This window comes from Salvelinus namaycush, chromosome 1, assembly GCF_016432855.1.
Source record: "Salvelinus namaycush isolate Seneca chromosome 1, SaNama_1.0, whole genome shotgun sequence".
Taxonomy (NCBI): domain Eukaryota; kingdom Metazoa; phylum Chordata; class Actinopteri; order Salmoniformes; family Salmonidae; genus Salvelinus; species Salvelinus namaycush.
In genome coordinates this window covers 30,332,507-30,347,623 of record NC_052307.1, presented here as the reverse complement: position 1 = coordinate 30,347,623, position 15,117 = coordinate 30,332,507, and the positions used below count along the sequence as shown (strand labels likewise).

Here is a 15,117-nt window from a genome sequence, read left to right as displayed (position 1 = left end):
TCCCACCCTGGTTTTGGCCCACCTCATTGAGATGAGTATAAAGGAGGGGTGGGGTTGCACTAGTACCAAAAAAATAGGGAGTGAAGCTCAACACTAGACACTCAAGTGAAAATAAAAGGAGAAGAGAAGAATACACAATCCTGAAAGGTATTATATGGTGCTATTGAGAGACATGTATTGAGTGTACACAGTCTTGAGTGACATGCTTGCCTTCCAGGGGCTCTAGGACAGGGGACAGCGGACAGGGGACATGGTGATTGTCTATCAGGAGCGGTGGAGTGGCTGTCCATTAGAATGATTGTATTAGTGGTAAGGCCCCCACTGGGGTGCAAAACTATGCCAAAATAAGGCATGCGGGGGGCCATTTAAAGTTAGAGAACGTGCTGGGCCATTTGCTAAAGGGGACTCAGGTAAGGAGACATTGTAGTGAGAATGGTAAGAAGAGTTTTCTTTTTTCTTACAATATTATTTTTGTTTGTCATTTTTGGGACAGCGAGGTGTATCACTCATGCTGATTTAGAATTTTGAACTGTGATTATATGTATTTTTCGGAGATCAAAATGAATGGAAACCTTGTCAAGATGATGGTGTTTTAGCTGGCATTCTTCTTGACTTAAATGTGTGTGTGTGTGTTTGTTTGTAAAAGTGGTTGTAAAAGTTACAATCTACCAGGAACAGGTGGGTATATTTTTTTACAGCATTGTTCCAGATTCAGAATTGTCTTTTAAATGTATTGTTTCTCTATTAAGTATAGAGATACATGTTCAATTTATAGTGTTAGAAGAGTAATGTAATGTTCCAGAAACATGTGCTGTTTACTCTTTAAGTACCAGTCATTCATTGGCTTTAATGTTCAAGTCATACTGTAACCTGGAACCAGTGAACTACAACTTCTCATTTCCTCACCAGATGGGAGAGATGGTAGATCCAATTCAGTTAAAAGATGAGGGAAACAAGCATTTCCAAGCCGGTGAGGTGGACAAGGCCATTGAGTGCTACACAAAAGCCATCAAGTTGTGCAAAGACAAAAAGGTGCTTGCTGTCATTTACAGGAACAGATCAGCCTGCTTCCTGAAAAAGGTAAACACCTAACCTCAACCACAGGCCTTCATCAAGCAAAAACGGAATTGTTTTATAATTATTACTCCCTGGGTGTGATTTCCTGATCCTCTGATGTTTATGAACATTATTTCTTTCTTAGGAAAGCTACACCAATGCAGCCTCTGATGCCTCCAAAGGTACAGTACCATCTAGTAAATGTTTAGAAATAAACAAGAATTAAAACAAAGTTTTTATTTTGCCATGCTCACTGTCACATAAAATGACAAATAATGGATTATGCTCATACCACAGTGATATTTTCACTTCAACCCAGACACTTGTATTATTCTCTGCTCTCCAACAGCCATTGACGTGGATGCAACAGACGTCAAAGCCCTGTTCCGGCGGTGCCAGGCTCTGGAGAAGCTGGGCAAGCTGGACATGGCCTTCAAAGACGTCCAGAGGTGTTCCACCATCGAGCCCAAAAACAAGACCTTCCTGGAGACCCTCAGGAGGCTGGGGGCTGAAATCCAAGCCAAGGTCTGCTACCAACTGGGACCATTTAGACACGAGCCATTGGTTTACTTACTGATAACTATGTTATTATAATATTTGATTGACTTATGAAGACATAAAAACACACATTATGGTACTTACCTGCATCTCTCTTTCCCTCTTATGCTCTCTCTCTCTTATGCTCTCTCTCTCTCTCTCTCTCTCTCTCGCTCTCTGTCTACAGCTGAAGACAACCTTCTCCACAGACTCACGGGTTCAGAACATGTTTGACATTCTGCTTGATGAGGAGATGGACAAGGACAAGAAGGAAAAGGTTTGAATGACACCGAAGTAGAGATCAGTTCCATTGATTCCACTTACTGTAATAAGCATGATGCTGTGGTCTTTAATATTTTTACAGTCTGATATCAAATGGAATGTGTGTAACTTTTATGCCAGTATGAATAGTATTTACTTCCCATGTAGGCTGCTAACAACCTGGTGGTTCTGGCCAGAGAAGATGCTGGCGCAGAGAGAATCTTCCAGAACAACGGAGTGCCTCTGCTGCTGGATATGCTTGAGACCGGAAAAGAAGAGATGGTCCTGGCCGCTATCCGCACCTTCGCGGGAATGTGCACTGGACACAAAGCACGGGTGAGGGGCAGGTGAAGACAGGGCGGTGCATAAGGGATTCTGTAAGAAGGGGAGCCAATCCTCCCAATTCCTGGTCCTTTGTGACAGATATGGATCCTTTTCAAAGTTTCTATTGTAATGTCTAGCCATAGTCCCCCTTGTGTACACTCAGTTGACCTGTATGTTTGTATCTATACAGACCATGGCCATTATCCACCTGGTGGGCATAGACAAGCTGTGCAGCATCATGGCTGTCGACAATGAGGACATCGCCTTGGCAACTTCTGACCTGTTCCAGTGCATCAACGACTCCCTTACCGGAGGAGACCGGAGGATTTATGGGAAGGAGGAAGCCCTGGTTTTGGGTGAGACATCCACTTACGTTTCTGCATTCCTATCCTGTTTCAGTCAAAAGCCCTACATTTATATACATGTATGTAGTGTTTTTTACCCAATGTGAATTGCCTCAGAATAGCATCTATCAGCTATATAAACACATTGTTGTGTTTTATATTTATTTACTTGTTATATATTTACTTGTTTGTGTTTTATAAACGCTTAATAAAACTGGTCTGACACTTATTCTGTTCCCCTGCAGATGCAAGCAAAGACTTGAAGAGCATCCTGATGGCCCTGCTGGAGATGGTTGCCAGTAAGAAGGTTTCAGGACACGGCAGAGACCAGGCCCTGAACCTGCTGTGCAGGAACGTGCCTCGCAAGGACAAGAAAGACCATGACCACTCCAAGAGCCTCTTCACAGTCGACCATGGTGAGCGAGTCGGTTAGCTTTGATCATGATCTGTGACACTAAGTAGACCTTTGATAAATGTTTGTCGTGGAAATTCTTACACAGGGCCACTGATTGTTTATGACACCAAAGACGAGATGAACATTTTCAAGACTGTTTCGTCACAAAGTAAAATTTCCTTCCTCGTTGTTGTTCAACTTAATTTAGGGAAGTTGTCATTCATCTGGCTTTGTGAACCCCCCGCCAGGTCTGAAGAAGATCCTGAAGGTGTGTGGCCAGATACCTGACCTCCCAGACCAGCTGCCCATGACGGAGAACACTCAGCTCATCGCCAGCGTGTTGCTTGACAAGCTCTGGGACGACCTCCGCTGCGACCCCGAGAGAGACCACTACAGGGAAGTCTGTGACGAGTACATCAAGTGAGTTACATATTAGTAACATACGAGTAGCATATCTAATCAGCACTATAGTTGATGATGGTGATGAGTACTAAATCAGCTGACTAACATTTATTCCTGACCTCTCCCCACCTCCCTCATCTACCCTTAACCCTACTCCCCCTGACCCTGACACTCTCCACAGAGGCAAGTTTGACCCCAACGACATGGACAGGAACATCCACGCCATCAACGCTCTGTCAGGCCTGCTGCAGGGGCCATTTGAGGTGGGCAACCAGCTGGTGGGTCGCCAGGGCATCATGGAGATGATGGTGGCGCTGTGCGGCTCTGAGCGTGAGGTGGACCAGATGGTCGCCGTGGAAGCGCTGATCCACTCCTCAACGAAGATGAGCCGCGCCTCCTTCATTATCACCAACGGCGTGTCGCTGCTCAAAGACATCTACAAGAAGACCAAGAACGAGAAGATCAAGATCCGTGCGCTGGTGGTGAGTGAGCTGTAGCTTTCCATACTATAGAATAGAAATGTGCTCTTTTGAGGGGTTCATTGATAGTTCTTCATGTTTGATAACGTTACAGTGACTCTTCAGATTGATCTAAGTATAACTTTCCCTCCAAGTTCATGAACTCACTGTTTTGTGTGTGTCTGTGTGTCCCTTTCCCCAGGGTCTGTGTAAGCTGGGGTCAGCAGGTGGAGATGACTATAGTATGAGGCAGTTTGCTGAGGGCTCCACTGAGAAACTGGCCAAGCAGTGCAGGAAGTGAGTCTGTTTTTTGGGGTCGGTAGCTTTGAAAGCTTATCTGCCATTATTTAACTTTGTGGTCTTAATATCACTGAAGTATTCATAGACACAGTCGATCAGACAAAAAAAAGTATTATGTACTACAACTATCAGGAGTAATAGAATGTGAACATATCTGTACTCTAATACTTGACTAATTACATACCAAGTCCAGACAATTACGACTCTTTATCTGGATAATTATGGGCTATTTGTATTGACATATTGACGTGTTTCAGCTGCAGAGAGAACAATATTATATTCCCTCAGTGTGATTTAGAAATGGCTTCCCATGGTCATAATCTCAAGATGGGGGACCATTTCCTGTTAGCCCGGTTCCCTGTTAACCCTCTACCTGTGTGTCAGGTGGTTGTGTAACTCTGCCATGGACACAAAGACCAGGAAGTGGGCTATAGAAGGTCTGGCCTACCTGACCCAAGACGCTGATGTAAAGGATGACTTTGTTGAGGACGAGCCTGCCATGAAAGCCATGTTTGAACTGGCCAAGGTAGGTACTGTACTAATAAAGACAGAGCAGAGACCCAACTCATAGAACATGACAGGAGCATAGTGGCATTAAAGGGTGCATATGGGACCTGGAGGAGAGTACCTAACTTCGCTCTTCCCTGTTGCCCTGTGATGCAGTCTAAAGATAAGACCATCCTGTATGCTGTGGCATGTACCCTGGTCAACTGCACCAACAGCTATGAGAAGAAAGACATCATGCCTGAGCTGGTTCAGCTGGCCAAGTTCTCCAAGCAGCACGTCCCTGAGCAGCACCCCAAGGTAAGATAAGAGAAAGACACAGGCCTCCCCCTGTTTGTCCAGCAGGCAGAACTGTACAACAAGTTTGCATAGTCAACTTACGCACAGCTCTGACACACACACACACACCAGACATGCCACCAGTTGTCTTTTCAATGCCCCCAAATGCAGAACAAATTCAAGAAAGCATACATTATATAGAGCCATTATTGCATGAAACTCCCTTCCATCACCAATTGCTCAAATGAACAGAGAACCTGGTTTCAAAGAACAGATAAAGCAACACCTCACGTAACAACGCCTCTCCCCTATTTGACCAAGATATTTTGTGTGTATGTATTGATGTGTAGGCTGTGTGCCGTAATTAAATGTATATAGTTCTGTCCTTGAGCTGTTGTTGTCTATTAATGTTCTGTATTATGTCATGTTTCATGTTCTGTGTGGACCCCAGGAAGAGTAGCTGCGGCTTTCGCAACAGCTAATGGGGATCCTAATAAAAAAAACACATACCAAACAAGTCATCCTTATTTATATCAGGAAATAACTGGACACCAAGTCACTGTAAACTAAACTAGTATAAAGGCTATATACATGTGACTATACTGCTCTCTACTGTCAGCAAAGTGTAATATTTGTATTTTGAGGTCCTAGGTATATTGACTGAGGGAGGTGCTGACAATACACACGCTTCTCTGCCCTTAGGACAAGAAGGATTTCATCCAGAAGAGAGTGAAGAGGATGCTAAAGGGAGGGGTCATCTCAGCTCTCACTGTCATGGTGAAAGCTGACAACCTTCTCCTGACTGACCAGACCAAAGAGATGCTGGCAAGGTGAGCAACCTGGGACTGTACTAGGCTCGAACATTTAGCTGTCACAGACATTCTTATCCAGAGCCAACCTACAGTCAGTACACGCAATAAGCAATGCTGCAGAACAAATCAGATTGAAATCAATGGTGTTTGCTTTCATCCGCAGAGTGTTCCTTGCCTTGGCAGATGATGCCAAAGACCGTGGCACGATTTGCGCCCATGGAGGGGGCAAGGTGAGTGACAGACTCATCAGATCCTCCGTTCTAGAATCATCACTATTTCAACCTATAACCAGCCGTACATTTGATGTATTACCCTTATCTAACCAGTGGATTTCTGACTGTCTGAACCTCTGATCTCTTGTGGTGTGATCCCCAGGCTCTGATCCCATTGGCTCTGGAGGGATCAGCTATAGGGAAAATAAGGGCCTCCCACGCCCTGGCCAAGATTGCTGCTGTGTCCAACCCAGAGATTGCCTTCCCAGGAGAGAGGGTAAGAAGCTGTCTGACCACTTCCTGTTACATGGGGGAGAGGGTGTGGGCTCTTTCTCATTCTGCTTCCTGCTCTCTTTCTCTCTTACCCTACCTCCCTCACCCTGCCTTGTCATCTCTCTCTCTGACAGATCTATGAGGTGGTGCGTCCTCTGGTCAGCCTGTTGCACCCTGAGAGAGACGGGGTGCAGAACTACGAGGCACTTCTGAGTCTCACCAACTTGGCTGGTCTCAACGACAAACTGAGGTGAGGCCTGTTAATTTACCAACCACACCACAGTATGTATAACCCAACTAAACACCTGAGACTATTACAGATGATTCAACAATCACTATAAGGTAATAGATGTGTGAGAGGACAAGTGTTCAAGAAGTTTGTCAAAATAAATATGACTCTAAACAGAAAACAGCTGTGAGCTCAGATATGCTCTGGGAACATTCCAGTTGTTTTAGTTTTTTCACTGTTGCTGCCAGAGCGTTTTGAGTGGAGGAGATGAGACGGTTGCTGCTAGAGCGTTTTGAGTGGAGGAGATGAGACGGTTGCTGCTAGAGCGTTTTTAGTGGAGGAGATGAGACGGTTGCTGCCAGAGCGTTTTGAGTGGAGGAGATGAGACGGTTGCTGCCAGAGCGTTTTGAGTGGAGGAGATGAGACTGTTGCTGCTAGAGCGTTTTGAGTGGAGGAGATGAGATGGTTGCTGCCAGAGCGTTTTGAGTGGAGGAGATGAGACGGTTGCTGCCAGAGCGTTTTGAGTGGAGGAGATGAGACGGTTGCTGCCAGAGCGTTTTGAGTGGAGGAGATGAGATGGTTGCTGCCAGAGCGTTTTGAGTGGAGGAGATGAGACGGTTGCTGCCAGAGCGTTTTGAGTGGAGGAGATGAGATGGTTGCTGCCAGAGTTTTTAGTGGAGGAGATGAGATGGTTGCTGCCAGAGCGTTTTTAGTGGAGGAGATGAGACGTTTGCGTGATTTCTTAACTCTTTCTTCCCATTCTTCACGGCTCCAGAATGAAGATCCTGAAAGAGAAGGCTCTCCCTGAGATTGAGCAGTACATGTTTGAAGACCATGATCATATCAGACAGGCAGCCACAGAGTGCATGTGCAACCTGGTGAAGTGCAAAGAGGTGAGAGGACACCCCTCAATCTTAGGGAACAGTGTCATCACATACTGTGTGTTGTGTGTGTGCAGGTAACAAACATGTCACCCAGTGTAACTAACGTCACCATTGTGTGTTCAGGTGCAGGATCGGTACCTGGAGGATGGGAATGATAGGCTGAAGCTGCTGGTGCTGATGTGTGCTGAGGACGATGAAAAGCTCCAGAGAGCTGCAGCCGGAGCACTGGCCATGCTCACTGCTGCCCAGAAGAAACTGTGCACCAAGATGACCCTGGTGGTATGTCTGTCTGTGTCACGCTCGTCTTGCTGAGAGAGAGTGGACCAAGGCGCAGCGTGTGCAAAATACATTCTCTTTTATATTAGAGAAAGGAAAAAACACGCAACGAACACTTTAACAAAACAACCGTGAAGCTATAGACGTAAGTGCACACACAAGCTACAAACGTACAACATAGACAATTACCCACATTAACCTAGTGCCTATGGCTGTCTTAAATATGGCTCCCAATCAGAGAATTAATGACATCTGTCTCTGATTGAGAACCATTCAGGCAACCATAGACACAGCTAGACACCTACACTAAACACAAACCCATCTACTCTACTTAACCCCCTAAACCATACAACCACCCTAGACAATACAAAAACACATACCTTCCCCATGTCACACCCTGACCTAACTAAAATAATAAAGGAAACAAAGAATACTAAGGCCAGGGCGTGACAGTCTGGTTGCATTCACACTAGTACACTCACCTTGGGGTGACCCAAAGGTAGTTCCTGTGCAAAGATATTAACTGATTTGAACTGACGAATTGTCCCAATCAATCACAACGCTGTATCATCACAACATCGATTTATAGTTGTGACCAATCAATATGTATCATGACAACAATGTCTAGTTATGTGTTATGTAAACAATATGTATAATCACAACACTGAATATAAGTTATATGTTAATACATTTGTATCATCACAACACTGATTTATAGTTATACTTATTCAAAATGTATGGTGAGGCCTCATCCACTTCATCACTTTGACTGACCAGTGTTTTCTCGGTTCACTCCGCAGACTTTGCAGTGGATGGAGATCCTTCAGAGGCTCATTCTCCATGACCAGCCCCAGATCCAGCACAGAGGCCTGGTGATTGTGTACAACATACTGAACTCGGACGACAACGAGCTAGCCAAGAAGCTGATCGAGAGCGAGATCCTGGAGATCCTGACAGTGATTGGCAAAGCAATGGACAACCCCAAGAGGCAGCTTGTGATCGATGTGGCACGCACCTGCCTGGTCAAGGCCATGGACCTCGGCCTCATCAAGCCATTCACAACCCCTTCTTAAAGCAGTGTTTCTTAAGCTTTTTATAGTACTACGGACTAGCTTGCAATGGACCTACTCCCTTAAAGGCGCAACCCAATCAACCAGAAACAAATCACACAGAAATAAGAACATGTTTGACAGTTCCATTTTAGTCCAATGAGTGTGTATATTTGGTGGGTACACTTGCGAACGCCCATACCCCTCACTGCCCACAGTCCTCCCAAAGTGTCAGGCAAGCACTTGTTACAGTACATTGGACTTACAGTTTGTGCCTTTTAATGAAAACTGCAACGTGTGAGCTAATTACAGTCTGCCTAACTTGCTGATCAGATACACCCCATAGATTGAGGTCCAGAGACTGAAGATTGAGAGACTCTGCGTTGAGTGTAGGCCTATGGACAGGGAGGCCAGGAGATGGGACTGATGGTGCACCTGAACAGCCACCTATCATGAAATCAGAGACAGTACAAATTAATCTCTTGAGAATTTTTAATTTTCAGAAAGAAAACACCACGTGAACGTTTAACAATTTATTAGAAAATACAATGCCTGTCTTGGCATTAGAGCTCTGTCCTGCAGGGTAGCTCACTGCCAGAGCCAAGCGTCATATGAATGTTAAAGTAGAACTATAGGCAGTGAGCACGATATGCTATATCAAATCCCCCCCCGACGGAAGAAACACAGAACCCACAGGTGGAGGCTGGGGTGGTGGTGGTGGGATATCAGAAACAGCAAGCATAGCGAGTAACAGCTAGTTACAGCAGCAAGAGACATCAGCGCATGAGAGCGTGTGACATCCAGCATTGGGGAAGCATGTGCAGAACTGGTCGACTTCAATAGACTGCATGTAATTAATGGGAATCCAATTGGTGCAATATCCGCTGATGCGATCAGCTGAAGCCACCACACTCATGTTTCCCTTCTGAACGGCTACACTTTATCTTGATCTTTAAGTAGAGTTAAGTAGAGTATTTGTGTGGATGAGAGGTGTTTGTTTAATGTTATTTGTATTTTACACTTATTAAGGATAAAGATGAGAATTTTGACTATTGTCTACTTTGATTTTAGTGGACAATTTTATTCTACTGTTTGTCAGTACAGCCGAGTATGCTTTTCGACAAAGGACATTGGTCATGACTGTTTTTGATAAGCAGTTAAAACAGTCACATGGGCAAAATATATATTCTTTTAAGGTTTGGACTTTTGCAGCAAGAAGAAGACGAAAACATTTGTTCAATCTGCAGCCCATGAAAGCAAAGTTGTCTGGCTAAAGCGAAACAGAAGAAATGGGCAGGGCTGTCGGCATCCAGTGACCATGAAGTGGCATTTTCATTTCCGTCCACTGTGCTCACTTGTTTTTGAACAACAGATATTGAAGAGGATGTGAGACACCCCCATCAGTTTTTTTTTCTGTTTCAATGGAAGTCCATTAACTAAGTAGACCAGACACAACTTCTATTGCATTGGTGTCAATGGGAGACACCCAGTTAAGTAGTCTGGAACTGCCAATTTCTTTCAATGGTAAAAAGCCTGAGTGAAATATTCTCAATTATCTACCATCTTGGTATACAGCTTATGTCAGAATTGACCTCCAGGTGGCCCTTAACCCCAAAAATTAGACTTCCATCTTGATGACTTCCAGAAAAAGACTTGATGAGCAAATAGCCTCACACAGATTTTGATGTGTGTGTGTATTTTTGCATGTGCAGTAAGCCCACAGGCTGATTCTTTCCTCCTTTCTTGGCAGAGATCTCAGAAAAGGTTCAATTGTAAACCCGCGACCCAAGTTGATCACGTAGAATGTACACTGAGTGTACAAAACATTAGGAACACAGACTGACCAGGTGAAAGCTATGGTCCTTATTGATGTTACTTGTTAAATCCACTTAAATCAGTGTAGATGAAGGGGAGGAGACAGGTTAAAGAAGGATTTTTAAGCCTTGAGACATGGATTGTGTATGTGTGCCATCCAGAGGGTGAATGGGCAAGACAAAATATTTAAGTGCCTTTGAACTGGGTATGGTAGTAGATGCCAGACGCACCTGTTTGAGTCAAGAAGTGCAATGCTGTTAGGTTTTTCACGCTCAACAGTTTCCCGTGTGTATCAAGAATGGTCCACCACTCAAAGGACATCCAGCCAACTTGACACAACTGTGGGAAGCATTAGTCAACATCCCTGTGGAATGCTTTCGACACTTTTTAGAGTCTATCCCCTGACGAAATGAGGCTGCTCTGAGGGCCAAAGGGGATGCAACTCAATATCTTAATGTTTTGTACACTCTGTGTATAAGCCATATCTCACATCAGGCCTTCCGAATAAAGTAATGTTTGCTGTGACACGTTTATTTTTTCCGTAGGTGTGCATTATTCCACAAAGTTCTATCTAGCGCTGCTGTGAGGGGGAGGAGCGCATAACCTTGTGATGTAGCGCCAAAGATTGTCTATTATATTGACAAGATATACATGTGACCGCTCTAACAAAGAAAATACATGTCCTCAAAGATGGCAGGCATGCGGAAGGAGGCGAGATCAGGTGGGACCATTCTAGCCAATGAGAGTGCAGATACGATTGAAAACAACAGGCCAGCGAGATAGAGGACTCATCTTTGTATCTGTTTCATTATAGCGTCTGTGACAGCATTGGCAGTGCCATTGAGCCTAACTCCATTTTGAAGTAGATGCATGCCAGCAAAGCCACTACACAGCACAACACTAAACAATACATTAACTGCACTATAATGGTGACAAATGGTACCCACAAACTGTTAGGGCCTACATAAAGCTGTCCCAACAGAAAAGCTTTCTTTTCAGCACCATGGAGTAAATCCTTACCACTGCTACACTTGGCTATCAGCAGATACTTATCTAGCAGCGAAGCAGTTAATTCAGCCTCATCTACTGCCTTCTAAAAAACATAACTGGTATTTTTTTCATTAAATTTAACCTTGGCTCAGACGGCGCTGGGCAGACGGATGGCTCAGACGGCACTGGGCAGACGGATGGCTCAGACGGCACTGGGCAGACGGATGGCTCAGACGGCACTGGGCAGACGGATGGCTCAGACGGCACTGGGCAGACGGGCGGCTCAGACGGCACTGGGCAGACGGGCGGCTCAGACGGCACTGGGCAGACAGGCAGCTCAGACGGTGCTGGGCAGACGAGCAGTGCAGACGGCGTTGGGCAGACGGCCGACTCTGACCTGCTGAGGCGCACAGTAGGCCTGGTGCGTGGTGCCGGAACTGGTGGTACCGGACTGGAGACACGCACCTTAAGGCTAGTGCGGGGAACAGGAACAGGGCACACTGGACTCTCGAGGCGCACTATAGGCCTGGTGCGTGGTACCGGAACTGGTGGTACCGGGCTGAGGGCACGCACCTCAGGGCGAGTGCGGGGAGAAGGAACAGTGCGTACAGGGCTCTGGAGACGCACAGGATGCTTGATGCGTGGTGCCGGAACTGGTGGTACCGGGCTGGAGATACGCACCATAGGGAGAGTGCGAGGAGGAGGAACAGGGCTCTGGAGACGCACTGGAAGCCTGGTGCGTGGTGTAGGCACTGGTGGTACTGGGCTGGGGCCACGCACCATAAGGCGAGTGCGGGGTCCTGGAACTGGAGGAAATGGGCTGGAAGGTGGCGCCGGATATACCCCAAGAAATTTTTGGGTGAGCCTCTCGGGCTTCCAGCCGCTCTGCCTTGCTAGCGCCTCATAATGCCGCCTCTCCGCTTTAGATGCCTCCAGCTCCGCTTTGGGGCGGCGACACTCCTCTGGCTCTGCCCAGGGTCCTTCTCCGTCCAGAATCTCCTCCCATGTCCATTCCTCCTTGTACCACTGCTGCGGTCGTTGCTGCCCGTTGCCACGCTGCTTGGTCCGGGTTTGGTGGGTGGTTCTGTAACGGCTTTCTTCCTGGGATGAAGGAGAGGACCAAAAGGCAGCGCAGTTAGTGTTCAACATGTTTAATCAGACGATACACGGTGAACATTAACAAATAACAAAATGTGAAAGCCGAGACAGTCCTATCTGGTGCAGACCACAAACACAGAGACAGGAAACAACCACCCACAATCCCCAACACAAAACAAGCCACCTATATATGATTCTCAATCAGGGACAACGATTGACAGCTGTCTCTGATTGAGAACCATATTAGGCTGAACACAGAAACAGACGAACTAGACACACAACATAGAATTCCCACCCAGCTCACGTCCTGACCAACATTAAACAAGCAAAACACATAAGAACTCTGGTCAGGACGTTACATACACATAATTGCTTGATAGGCCTATACAGGATCTTAATTTGACCACCGTGTTGCTGGAGAAATGTTCCGGCGCTGCATGGAATGAAAGCTTGTAGTTTATTAGAGGTTTAAAAATGCTAATGTTTGTAATTTCCACTTTCAATTAAAAAATGTATCAACCCATACAGAAATATCCATTAATTATAATCCACATAGTAATTCACATTTCCTGTTAATGCAGGATTATTTTCCTGCTGTGAGAAACTGATCAAATTAAGATCTTATAGCTGGATAGGTGTCTCGGATGACATCTCCATTAACGTTAGCGGAACGTTCCAGTAATGTTTTCTCAGAACGAATTTAATTGAATCCAGACATGATTGCTGAAGAATGTTTAGGGAACGTTACTGGAACAATCATGTAATACCGTCACACTATAACTTTATGAGAGTCGTTATAGGTGTTTTTAATAATGTGTCCATCAACATTATCAGAACCTTCCCGCAATGTTTTCTCAGAACCATTTCTATTGCTCTTACATTTTGTTGCGACACTATGTTCTAAAACCATTACTGTTACATTGTGTTATTACATTACCTAGAGTACATTCCATCGAAATACATACTGCTGTTATTTTACATGGGTATTCATTCAGCATGCATTATGATGTTCTCTGCAGAGACAAAAGAGCAGCAGGGTACATGATAAAGAATATAACTTGGATGGCACTAGCTGTCTCTCCATAATATCACTCCTTTGCTATCTCCTGAGTTCATTCTGTGATTTACACCTCCATACTCTCTCTTAATTTCTTCTTCCATACTTTAAACCCCAGAACCCAGATGTGCAGAACCCAAATGAGCAGGAGCCACTGAAAGGGAATGCTGCTCCTGCAAAAGATGATGGAGCCCTTCTGAATGGGAATGCTGCACAAATGAAAAGGGATGCTGCCTCTCTGACTGGAATTTATACAAAGAAGACTTCTAAAAGGTACAGTGGCAAGAAAAAGTATGAGAACTGTCGTAGATGAATCAGAATTAGTTAGGTAACATAGATAAATAACATGTTTTATGTACTTTATACTTGTCATTAGAATGTCTTCTTTTGGACTATACTGTTGGCAGTTGCATTTTCCTTTCTCCTCTAGGGAAAAGTCACTTGGGGCCCAGAGAGGGGAGAGGTCAGGCTTGTCTTTTACATGTCTGGTAATAGGCAGAATATCAGAAAGGGAGAAGTCAGGTTTGAACATTGTCTTCATAATGTATATATTTGTGAAACCATGTGAAGGGCTCCACTATGTCTGTACTCCAGTCATTCCCTCATTTTCCCATTGGGGGGAGGAGTATGGCAGTGTCTGGAACCATTGTATGTCCCCTCTGATGTTGCACTTATCTTTCATAGTATATGACCTAGAGGCTCACTCCCCTCCGTGAGCTTGTACAGGAGGGGGTGTATTTGAGATGGGAGTATCTAGAATTGACAATTGATATATGCCATTGGATGAGGTAATGTTTTGGTACTAAGAAGTACCAAGAATGAGAAGTAGAACCTCGTCTAAGAGACCAAACTGAACGATAATTTATAGCTAATGCTATCTGGCTATGGGATACTCCTCTCTAAAGTAAAAGGCCCTTTGTGAAGTTCCTAAGATCTGTGGTTCGTCATGTGAGTTGAGAGGGGTTTATCTTGGCTATAAAAGATACTAAGTATTCTTTTGTAAGCACTCTCAGAGAATTCATTTATAGACACTGAATTGATCTGAGAGTCAAAGGGCTATGGTGAAGCTCATATAATTAAAGATGGAGTTTAAAATATAACTCTGACTTGTGTGTGGTTTGTAAACTCTCCTCGTTTAATAATACAGGAAATTACCACGACAGAACCCTTTGGAATAACCTGGATTTCTGATTTTCATCTAAGTCACAACAATTGACAATTGACAACAATTAGTGTGCTTAAATAATAACACACAAATTATTTAATTATTCTTGTCTATATTGAATACATAATTTCAACATTCACAGTGTAGGTTGGAAAAAGTATGTGAACCCCTAGGCTAATGACCTCCAAAAGCTAATTGGAGTCAGGAGTCAGCTAACCTGGAGTCCAATCAATGAGATGAAATTGGAGATGTTGGTTAGAGCTGCCTTGCCCCATAAAAAACACTCACAAAATTTGAGCTTGCTATTCACAAGAATCATTGCCTGATGTGAACCATGCCTCAAACAAAAGAGATCTCAGAAGACCTAAGTTTAAGAATTGTTAACTTGCATAAAGCTG

At 44.7% G+C, this 15,117-nt stretch overlaps 1 protein-coding gene across 4 annotated transcripts; it reads left to right on the top strand.

Annotated features, from left to right (window-relative positions):
* The first annotated feature begins 59 nt into the window (after positions 1 to 59).
* On the top strand, positions 60 to 9,651 carry LOC120031006 (protein unc-45 homolog B-like). 4 transcript variants are annotated; one of them, XM_038976809.1, is made up of 20 exons: positions 60 to 147; positions 910 to 1,080; positions 1,202 to 1,238; positions 1,406 to 1,581; positions 1,781 to 1,870; positions 2,023 to 2,190; positions 2,369 to 2,534; positions 2,768 to 2,938; positions 3,165 to 3,336; positions 3,500 to 3,800; positions 3,979 to 4,073; positions 4,461 to 4,602; positions 4,740 to 4,880; positions 5,562 to 5,689; positions 5,835 to 5,901; positions 6,047 to 6,160; positions 6,291 to 6,406; positions 7,161 to 7,278; positions 7,393 to 7,548; positions 8,346 to 9,651. In XM_038976809.1, exons 2-20 carry the CDS (start codon positions 910 to 912, stop codon positions 8,616 to 8,618), a joined length of 2,802 nt encoding a protein of 933 aa, XP_038832737.1. In that variant the 5' UTR covers positions 60 to 147; the 3' UTR covers positions 8,619 to 9,651. The 4 variants fall into 4 exon arrangements, with proteins under 4 accessions (XP_038832737.1, XP_038832653.1, XP_038832488.1 ...); XM_038976725.1 differs by having other exon boundaries at positions 66 to 410; XM_038976646.1 differs by having other exon boundaries at positions 75 to 147; positions 218 to 1,080.
* The last annotated feature ends 5,466 nt before the right edge of the window (positions 9,652 to 15,117 follow it).

Bases quoted from the DNA above. Each gene is read 5' to 3' on its own strand.
- LOC120031006 (XM_038976560.1), top strand. From the start codon at position 850: ATGTTCAAGTCATACTGTAACCTGGAACCAGTGAACTACAACTTCTCA. The intron at 1,582-1,780 runs GTCTGCTACCAA...CTCTGTCTACAG, and splicing joins GGGCTGAAATCCAAGCCAAG to CTGAAGACAACCTTCTCCAC. The intron at 4,603-4,739 runs GTAGGTACTGTA...CCTGTGATGCAG, and splicing joins CCATGTTTGAACTGGCCAAG to TCTAAAGATAAGACCATCCT.